The 11,082-nt window shown below is 41.9% G+C and overlaps 1 protein-coding gene across 7 annotated transcripts in view; it reads right to left on the minus strand.

The window, feature by feature from the left end:
- HNRNPR (heterogeneous nuclear ribonucleoprotein R) overlaps nucleotides 1–10,088 on the minus strand; it is a 32,486-nt gene extending 22,398 nt beyond the window's left edge. Inside the window, exons 1-5 of one of the 7 annotated variants that reach the window (XM_057699515.1) lie at nucleotides 9,602–10,088; nucleotides 7,796–7,877; nucleotides 6,231–6,396; nucleotides 3,877–3,995; nucleotides 3,234–3,341 (exon numbers count right to left, since the gene is read on the minus strand). In XM_057699515.1, the coding sequence (XP_057555498.1) occupies nucleotides 3,234–3,341; nucleotides 3,877–3,995; nucleotides 6,231–6,387 (384 nt within the window). In that variant the 5' untranslated portion in view covers nucleotides 6,388–6,396; nucleotides 7,796–7,877; nucleotides 9,602–10,088. Of the gene's footprint in view, nucleotides 1–3,233; nucleotides 3,342–3,876; nucleotides 3,996–6,230; nucleotides 6,400–7,795; nucleotides 7,878–9,601 lie in introns of all 7 variants that reach the window. The other 6 variants (XM_057699505.1, XM_057699485.1, XM_057699495.1 and 3 more) reach the window with 6 other exon arrangements.
- Between the last annotated feature and the right edge of the window lie 994 nt (nucleotides 10,089–11,082).

Here is an 11,082-nt window from a genome sequence, read left to right on the forward strand (position 1 = left end):
CCAGTGAGGACGTTGGCATTAAAGAATGTCAAAGTGATTTGAGTGTCATACTGACAATAATAAATTTATAATAGAACAAAAAAATAGTTCTCTATCCTTAAAAAAATCATAAGGTCTAGCTCTTTTGGGGCCTCCCTGGTGGCACATTAGTTAAGAATCTGTCTGCCAATGCAGGGGACACGGATTTGAGCCCTGGTCTGGGACGATCCCACATGCCACAGAGCAACGAAGGCCCTGCACTACAACTACTGAGCCTGTGTGCTGGAGCCCACGAGGCACAACTAATGAAGCCCATGCACCTAGAGCCCGTGCTCTGCAATAAGAGAAGCTACCGCAATCAGAAGCCCGTGCATCGCAAGGAAAAGGAGCCCCTGCTCACTGCAACTAGAGGAGGCCCGCAGGCAGCAACGAAGACCCAACACAGCTGGAAATAAATAAAATAAATTCTTCACCAATCATCAAGTTGATCTCCCTGTGTTTTGACTTAGAGGTGTGAGATTGGGAGGGTGGGAAGGAGTTGAGGGAGGAAGGGGATAAGGGGACATATGTATAAATACAGCTGATTCACTTTGTTGTTCAGCACAAATGTGCACAACAGTGTAAAGTAATTATACTCCAATAAAGAGCTTAAAAATAAACAAATAAATAAAAATTTAAAGAATAAAAATAAATTCTTAAAAAAAAAAGTCCTAGCTCTTTTATGCAGCTTCTCTAATTTACTATTTCTCACATCGTCCTACTATGACTTTCTACCGCACTCAAATAATTTAACCTTTTATGTTGTTTCATCCTGTTGTTTTGTACTCCTGCTATACCATAGGCTCCATAAAAACCAGACCATTTCTCATACAGCACAGACTCAAAACATTTGGCAATTACCAAATGAATAAACTCTCAGGTTTCAAAAAACAAACTATGCTTCCTGATTTCCAACCTTCCTCACAACACTATATTAGGTACTGAGAGGAATCACAGAAAACAAGATAATGTCCTTGCCCTTAAGGGTTTGTGTTCATATGAAAGGCCTACAGAACAGAGACACAATGGAAAAAAAGAAATGCAATCTACCTAGAAAGGAGAGAATTTTACACTTCAGGTTTTTTTTAAATCATTTATTTATTTATTTACTTATTTATTTTTGGCTGCGTTGGGTCTTCCTTGCTGCACGCAGGCTTTCTCTAGTTGTGGTGAGCAGGGGCTCCTCTTTGTTGCTGTGTGCGGGCTTCTCATTGAGGTGCCTTCTCTTGTTGCAGAGCACAGGCTCTAGGCACAGGGGCTTCAGTAGTTGTGGCTCACAGGCTCTAGAGCGCAGGCTCGGTAGCTGTGGTGCAAAGGCTTAGCTGCTCCCCAGAATGTGGGAGCTACCCAGACCAAGGATCGAACCCGTGTCCCCTGAATTGGCAGGCAGATTCTTAACCACTGCGCCACCAGGGAAGTTCCACTTCAGGTTTTTAAAATCACAGAATGTCAGAGTGGCAAGAGATTTTAGACATTACCAAATCCAACAGTTTGCAAAAATATCTCTGGAGGAACCCTGGGATTCTAGTTACCTTAGACTCTCCATCCTTCTACCTTTGACTATTTTAACCACAGAAATACATGTAACATATGACACACACAAAATATGTACATATCATACATTACTCGCATAATATGTAATATACACATATTACATGTATAATATGCACCTTTCTCAAGAGAAAATAGTCAGCTTTAGGGAAATAATACAGACCTACTCAATGAACAGCAGTAAGTTTAAAAAGCAAACAACCATGGGGGCTTCCCTGGTGGTGCAGAGGTTGGGAATCTGTCTGCCAATGCAGGGGACATAGGTTCGAGCCCTGGTCCGGGAAGATTTCACATGCTGTGGAGCAACTAAGCCCGTGCACCACAACTGCTGAGCCCGAGCTCTGGAGCCCTCAAGTCACAACTACTGAGGCCCTGTGCTACAATTACTGAAGCCCGTGAGCCTAGAGCCCACACTCTACAACAAGAAAAGCCACCACAATGAGAAGCCCTTGCACCACAAGGAAGAGTAGCCCCCATTCACTGCAACTAGAGAAAGCCCGCATGCAGCAACGAAGACCCAACGCATCAAAAATAAATAAATTAATTAAAAAACAAAAACAAAATAAAACAACCAACCATGGGACTTCCTAGGTGGCGCAGTGGTTAAGAATCCACCTGCCAAAAAAAAAAAAAAGAATCTGCCTGTCAATGCAGGGGACACGGCTTTGATCCCACATGCCGAGGAGCAGCTAAGCCCATGCACCATAGCTACTGAGCCTGTATGCTGCAACTACTGAAGCCCATGTGCCTCGAGCCTGTGTTCCACAATAAGAGAAGCCACCACAATGAGGAGCCCACGCACCACAATGAAGAGTAGCCCCTGCTCGCTGCAACCAAAGAAAGCCCATGTTCAGCAAGGAAGACCCAATGCAGCCAAAAAAAAAAACCACCCAGCAAATAAGAGTTTTCATCTATTAGCTAAAAGATGTAAAAATGGAATTCTGCCATTTTACAGGTGAGGGAAAAAAGGTACAAAGGAGGTCTATATAAGCTAGTTATATGATAAAAAATATGTTCTATTTCCTGTCTAAAACAAAATTGTACAAACTTCAACATTAAATAAATTAACTATTTCAGAATAAAAAAGTCTATCACTGCAACAAAACATCAATACCCATTTAACTAAGGTATTAGGTTCACTTATCCTTTACTAAAAGCCCTATACTTACCTTTCAGTTTATCTAAATAATAATAACAGTAAAAATAATAATGGCTCAGTTACACTGTTCTCGCTACATTCCAGGCATTACTCTAAGCACTTTACGTATCTTAATTCCTTTAATCTTCACAACTCTGCGAGACAGGTACTATTACTGTTTCCAGCATATAAACAAAGAAAATGAGGTAAATAAAAATTGAGAAGGAGGAAAGCAGTTATTAAAACACCTCTTCGGCAAGATAAAAGACAAAAAATACTTGGAAAGAAACTGAAGAGACGTGACTGAATCAATCCAAAAAACTATTATTGGAAGCATCCATAAATATGTATCATTCATAGCCAAAACAACAAGGAATAAGGGAGAGTATGTTTAGGAATTTTCACCAAACATACAATTAAATGTCTGCCCCCAAAATTCTTCTTACATTTCGAGGAAACATGAAAAGAAGCATTTCATCTCATCATTAAATTTAATTTCATTACAACTATCCAAGTCAAGTTTTACCTTGATCTTTGCTTCATCAGGTCCCTTTGTGGACTCTTGCACCTTGCTCCCCTGTTTCTCCCTTTGCCTGTAGGTCTTCATAACTCCACATAAAAATGCACTTTTGTTCTAGAACAGCCAAGTAATTCAATGAAAAAGAATCACCAGGAATTGTTGAAGGGTCAAATACATAAATTTAAATTTCAGAAGACCAGAATTTTAACAAATTACTCATTTATTCACTCAAATATTTGCTGAGTGGTTGTTACATGCCAGAGACTGGAGCAGACAGCAGTTAAGACACAAGACCTCCAGGGAGCTTACCTTCTACACTGGCAAAAGTCTTCCATCTGTTGATATTTAAATGTATCTGGGCTATTTTTGCCAGACATTCTGAATCTATTCCTCCCACCAACATTATTTCCCTCCATGATAATAAAACAGGATCACATAATCCAAAAATATTACAAAGGAGTGGGAGAGTTTTACTTTATACTTGTGCTTCTGAAAACTCTTTGCCATGTAGCTTTTTTTTTCCTTTAAGCTAATTTTTTAAAAGAAGTAGAGGTAGTCACAAACAAAAAATACCACTTCACAGGAAAAAAATAGTAAAATAATTTCAGATCATTAGTTGTTCAAAAACATTTCTAAATAATGACCTTACCTGAACATGTGACAAGTCACTTTCCTTGAACTGCTGTAGTACAGACAAAGCTCCTTCTTCATTAAATTCCCTGAGAGCATCAATTGCTCTTTCATCAAGATCGACATAAGCTACCAATCCTAAAAATTAAATTGAAAAGAGGTAACATTATTGCAACAAAGGGGATAATCTAAACTGTGCTATCAATGTTTAATCAAGAACTGTTATATTCAATACTATCACTAACTACATTTTCATTTAATTATATGCATATAGGCTGCTATACAAATACTATATAGAAAGGTCAAGAGTACAAATATGAAAACAAAGGATAAAATGTCAACACCTATAAACGTAAATTTCAATCCCCATATCCCACAAAAAAACCAACAAAAAATTCTAACCCCATTTCCCACTCCCCAAAATGTTTACGACTTGGAAGTTAAATCTGATGTACACACTGTACTACACATTAAGCATTAATATAACAAGTTCTGGTTATGTTAGAGTGGTGAGAACACACTGTATTTCCCAAGGAGCAACCTTCAAATTACATGGACTGTTGGAGTTGTTGCTAACCACACAAGAAGTGGGGAAAAAAATGAGAACCACTTTTACTAAATAATTCTTTCCACTCTCCAAAAAAGTGTCAAAGGCTTTCCCTCCTTAGCACGTAAGATAAAATGAAATTCATTTGTTTATCTGAGCATCTACTTTGCTGCAGTCAGAATGTGGAAAGGCATAATTTTAAACTTTTCTATAAATGCAAGTGCAGCTTGATTAATCAATTCTGAAAGTCATATTTTAAGGCATTTTTTGTTCTTCATAAGTGTCACGCTGAGATTTTAAAAGATGCTGTGGCATTCACAACACTGTCAACAATGACAATTTTTGCAAATGGCATTAAAAGGACTTTACTACAGACTTATGAGCAAACTATACAGAAAATATATGCACTGCATTCCATATATATATACAGCATATTTAACTGCACACAGAACATCTACTAAGTTTAAATATAATTTAAGTTTATTAAATTTTATATTTCTCAATATATTTCAGAATTGATCTAAAGTAAAACAGAAATATTTGGCAGATTAAAACCCCCAAATCCACATGAACTAACATCAAAAGTGACTCCATTTTGGTAAAGCCAAAAAGAACTTTATTCCATAATAATGTCACTTGCAAAGTTACTTTCAAAAAAATGTTGCCATAATTTGTTTTAAGAGCTCAAAATGAGCATGCCTAAATTGGAGTTTCCTTACTTGAATATTCCATATCACCACCCAAAGCCACAACTCATCAATCCATTCTGTCAATCCAACCCTACACCCAAACCATCAGCCTCTTATCAATAACAAAACACTCTACAAGAGAGCATCTCTAAGCAGATCACTGCCGATTCTCTATGACAGAATGTCACAGAAAGTTCCTGAGGACTGATTTTCAAATAGGACCATCACCCAGGAGTCATCTTGAGAAGTCATTTTAATGTTTAAAATTATCTTGAGCTTCTCAGATTTAAAAAAAAAAAAAAAAAGCTTTAAGGACAAAAAAACCAGATATTTGTTACTATGGTACTTAAGACACGTTTGTGAGACAATTCAATTCTCTCTCCCAGAATCTAGATAGGCACACAAAACACAGAGGAAGAAAGTTTCCATCTATGGCCCCAAAGGGGGAGGACACATTTATTTATGTACAACGCTCTCTAAGGGTATATATTTCTCTCCCTCTTTAGAACTTCAAACCACTTACAACAACCAAATTAAAATGTTCAAATTTGCTTACGGACTTAACCATGGGACTCCTAGATATAAAAAAAAGAAGAAAAAAAAAGAGCAGCTGTTACAAACCAAACACTTCCAAATTACTGAGAGTTGTGGATTTCTGTCTGTTAGAAACTAGACAGGCCACAAACTCTCAAGGAGTCTGACATTTATTATCATTTCAGACAATACAGTCTAGCTAGTCCTCTTATTATGCCACCTAATCAAACCTAAGCTGTTTTAACAATCACTTTAAGAAGCTAAAAGTAGAAAAGTAAAAGCAAAATGATGACTGATTTAGATTAAGAAAAAAATGTAAAATTTGATATGCTGAAACATATATTTTAACTGATGGTAAATCTAAGACAAATCGATGTACTATTCTGAAACAACTAAGACTGCATATTCAACACTAAGAAGGCTTCAAAATAATGAAATAAGAATATCAAAGTCAAACCCAATATGCCCTCAATGAAGGGAAAGTAACATTCAGCTCTACATAGATCAGAAACAATAATATTTAACCTTAAAAAAATCTATAAAATTCAAAGTGGTTTGCCCTCACTTTCATAACCAGTCAGAAACAAGAAATGTATATTATACCTGTCTGAAATATTTCATCAAGTCTTTCTGCCACCTTCTGTGGGAGGCCTGCCTCTATCAGTGTCTTGTAGTGTTCTGTGTGAGTTACACTGGAAGTATCCATTGGTTCTTCCTCTTCTTTTAACTGTACCGCATTACCATTCACCTGATTAGCCATTTTATTATGCTGCTGGAAAAAATTCAGGAGCTATATTACATTAAGCCAGAAATAACTAGTTTGTAGGACAACGCATGATTTATCTAAACTAATTTGTATACATGCTGCTAATAACCTCTATCAAAATATTATTTTATGATGCCTTTTCTGATGTATCTGACCTAAATTTGCAATAATAATTCTGTAAAACCATGGAAAATGTACATGGAAGTGTTATATCTTTAAGGAACTTCATGTACACTAGATTAAATAAAGGTCTGAATTTACTTAAGGTAGAAAAGCAGCTGTTGTGTCCTGATGAGCTTATCAACAAACCACCACAAAACCCTAAAAAGCCCCTCAGCTCTCAATTCTTAAACAGTTTTTAAAAGTTTGATTTAAAAACAGAATGAACACCCAAAGACGACTTAAGGGTCAAGGACTTTCAAATTTTCCTAGCTCTGCTTCAAATCCAAGATAGGTGTGAAATAAATGCCCTGTTGTCTCTAGTTCAACATGCTGGTGATTTGGGTTTTCTCCGCCTCACTTAAAACAAAAAACACAACTTGACATTAATTTTTGTTCTAAAATTAATTTGCTATTCCCATTCACAGATTTAAAAGAAAAAATGACCAGGTTTAAAAGCTAAATGGCTATTTTAAGTCCACATAAAATAAAAAGTGAGCTATAGTGAAGGTTGCTTCTTTTAAAAAAAATTATGAGTGTATATTGAATTTTTCATATTAGTAAAATAAACCTGAAAAACATATTTTAAAACGGATAGCTAATTTCTTCCAAATAGTTTCAACAAACATTACCTAATTAGGATAAACTTAGGTCAGATGTCTCAGATTAACCTACCCAAATCATTTTGGATGTTCAACCTGTATGTAATGCTGAAACGGATCAACTCCCTGAAAAGAGAGATTAGATAATAAAACCATTCAAGGCCAGTCTCTAGACTACCTCCTCAAAAGACAGAATTAAGTGCATTTGTCTGTGGTGAAATTATAATGTAATGAAGATAATAAGCAGCAGAATAAAGGCACTGCAACAAATACTGAAATAAAGGCCATGGAGGTGGATTTCAAGGAAAAGCCTACTTTCATTGATGAAACTCAAGACGCCTAGTCAGCTATAAAGAAAATACAAGTTTCCTAAAAAGCACTAAAACCCATACATAAGATAACCACACTTCCAGACTGCTTATCAAAACACGGTGCAAATGCACCAGGTGCAGTTTTCTGACTTAAAACAACTTTCAAAGTCCACTGATGTTTAGCTGAAGTTAATGAAAAAGGGAGGAAGACTGAGAAGGAGGTAACGGACTAGAAGAGAGGAAAATGCAGAAAGGGTTACTCTGAAAATGACATAAACAGTATCATGATTTCTTATGATTACAAAACATTATTAAGACTTAGTAACCTACTAATGTCTATAGAGACGCAGACTCCGTGGTTAATCGCTGGGTGGATAAGTGTTTCTCAAGGCAAGCCTCAAATTCTGATGAACTGGCAAAAACGAAAACATTCAAAACTGGCACTTTTGATCAAGAAACTACTTATAGTGTAAGATGAATAGTTTACTGATTAATACAACCTACTTCTATAAAGATGCAGCCTAAAGTCCAAAACATCTTTGTGAACATATACAGTCGTGCTCCCCCACCCCCAAATATGACCATAAGATCATCAGAACTCAAAAGTTCTCAGTATCACAAGACTCTTGCAGTATTGCACCTGGGAATACTATTAGTCACGGAAAGAAAGCAAATTTTTAACAGAAAAGTTCAATGAACATCTGTTAAGGTGGTATTTTTTTTTAAGTATGTGTAAAGCAAAAAGACAAGTTGTGTATTAAGCACAAGATAGAAATATTTATGACTACCATTCATTGCAAAGGCTTGCTACAAGTTGATCCTGAAATTGGTTGAAATTTTCAAAAAAGTCTGTAAACTTTAACAACAAAAAAAGTACATCTATTAGAGTCCAGAAAATAAAACCTTTCGGATCAAGGAAAAAGCTTTCTTCAAGCCAAATACAATGTGCTCATTTAAAAAAAGACTTTCATATGAGACGATTTAAAACTCTTGTGTCAATTCAATACAATGCCACACAGCCAAACCATATTTCTGGATGCAGCAAATATATTAATGTGACTGAAGTCATTTAATCTAAACTTTTTTGCAAAAAGTTGAAATTTAAATAAGGGCTGCTGGGAGATTTGGGAAGTCTGACACTAGCCCCTCTCTGATTTTTCCTGAACATCTCGTGAAAATCCTTCACATTTAAGAGACCAGCTTTAAAAGAACCAGCGAAATGAAAACTAACGGTTATCTCATGGCTTAGGAGTGTCAAGCCCTTATCCTACGACTGACTCATGAGACATAAATTCAGCCTCTGGAGGACAGCAAAAATCTGAAACAGGCAGTGTGAGAGGACTGAACCCTTCAAGAACCCCATGGCTCAAACTGTAAATTTTGGGAATACGGTTTCTACCGCAGAAGAAAAAGAATCGCCTTTTCAATGTGGTGCGCCTATGTCATTCTTAGAATTATGTTATCTCAGGCGCCGCTCGAAGCCTAAGTTTCATGGCCTCTAGTACAGTCATTTTTTCCTTCAAATCTCGACTCGCAGCATGCAGAATGGGGGAGAGGGGTAGGCTTCCTACACAAACCGGCCTTTCTGCCTCTGCTTCGCACAAAAGTTTTCTCCCGGCTCAGCTCACCCGGGGTTTGCATCCCGCCCTCTGCCCGCCCCCTCCCCATGCCGGTCCCGATCATCAACACATCCCACTCGTGACTAGGCCGGCTGAGACTGGAGCGAGGCGGCTCTGGCGGGGAGAGGCGATGGGGCCGCCGGCGCCTCAGGCCGCCGGTCCAGCCCGGCCCGGCCCGGCCCGGCCCGGCCCGGCCGCGTGGAGCAGCGGGCGGAGGCGGGAAAAACGCGGCCGGCCCGGCAGGCCGCACGTTGGGCGCCCGGCCGGCCGGACCGGTGTCCGGGGGGTGGAGGGGCGGGGGGAAGGATGAGCGAGGGTGAAGAGGCGCCTCGGCGGGGCTAGGCCCTCAGCTGAGCGGCCGGACGAGGCCGAAGCCGCCCCCAGCCCATCCCCACCCCCACCCCGGGGCCTCAGAGCGAAAACGAAACTGGGGACAAGGCGCCGCGCCCCGGCCGGGCCCAGTAGGGTCGGATCGGGGCACCCGGCCCCTCCCCCCGCGGGCCGGCGCGAGACTCACCAGGGCAGAGCTGGGGCCGGCCGCTGGGCCCGTGAGAATCAGCGCGAGGCGCTTTGAAAACGACTAGAAATGGCGCGCGCGCCACCCCCTCCCCCCCTCATGGACCGAGACGCGATCCCGGCAGCACGCGGGGTTTCCCGGAACTGCTTCCAGGGACTTCGAGCGGCCGAGCAATCACTGCGCGCGGCGGCCTGAGGAGCAGCTCCGACGACCTATAGTAGCGAGAAGAGGCGCACCACGCCGGCCGACTCGGGAGCCAATCGATGAAGCCGGCGGCTGAGCCAATGAGGGAACTCAGCGCCGCCGGCTGGGGCGCCTCCGGGGCGGGGGCAGGAACACAAAGGGGTCTGTGGTGAAGCCCCGGGTGGAGGCAAGGCTGTGGGGCAGGAGGCCCACGGTGGCCGAGGCCCCTCCTTCCTCGTCTGCCGCTGGCGCGAGGCCGAAAAAGTAGGCCTGGCCGCGCGTGGCCGCCTCCGGAACCCCGCCCCTTACCGTCCACACCGGCTCGCTCGGCCGCGGCCCTCCCGCCCCCTCGCCGGCGCCACAGCACCGGTAATCCGCCGGCGAGCCGCCGTCGCCGCCGCCGCCCGCGTTCGCCCCAGACACGCCCACCGCCACGCGGTCCGGCCTCCCTCTGGGTCTTTTGGGTTCCAGTGAGAACACGGTTTTAAGGATTTGGCTCGCTTGTCTCGTTGGAGAATTTCTTCGTGTAGAAAATCATAACTTGGAACGCTCAGAAAACTGCCTCCCTGGCTCCCTTCCACACATCGTTGGGAGCAGCTCAGAATGTGAGGGAAATCGCTAAAGGGGGCATTACTCAAGAGCAGTGTTACCTACAAATGACAGATCAGAGACCCTTCCTCCCGGGGTTTGGAGGTAATTAATATTCACGAGGTAGATGGGACAGATACACGTATCTACGAAAGCAAAGGAGCCGTGCAAGGAAGAGGGCTAATTCCCAAAGGAGACCAATTCCCGTTATTCCTCAACATTTCTCACCCTCCACCCTCTACTGGTTTGTTCCCTGTCTTGCCTTAGTCCAAACCTAGCTCACACCACGGCCCTTCCTTCCTGACCCCACCTGCAACGCCCCACCCCCCTGGGGGAGTGGAGGAAGACAAGCAGTGGTGGCCAAGGTTTCCAGATACACTTCTAGGATCATTTACATTTCCCAGATGCTATCAACCAAAAATTAATTATTGAAAACCTATGTGCCTGGGGACTTCCCTGATGGTGCAGTGGTTAAGAATCTGCCTGACAATGCAGGGGACACAGGTTCGAGCCCTGGTCCGGGAAGATCCCACATGCTGCGGGGCAACTAAGACTGCGGGCCACAACTCCTGGGCCTGCGCTCTAGGGCCCAAGAACCACAAATGCTGAAGCGTCCACTCCTACAGCTGGTGCTCTGCAAGAACAGAAGCCAAGGCCGCATGAAAGAGTGGCCCTCGCTGGCAGCAACAAAGACCCAACACAGCCAAAGA

This window comes from Hippopotamus amphibius, chromosome 1 (genome assembly GCF_030028045.1).
Source record: "Hippopotamus amphibius kiboko isolate mHipAmp2 chromosome 1, mHipAmp2.hap2, whole genome shotgun sequence".
Lineage (NCBI taxonomy): Eukaryota > Metazoa > Chordata > Mammalia > Artiodactyla > Hippopotamidae > Hippopotamus > Hippopotamus amphibius.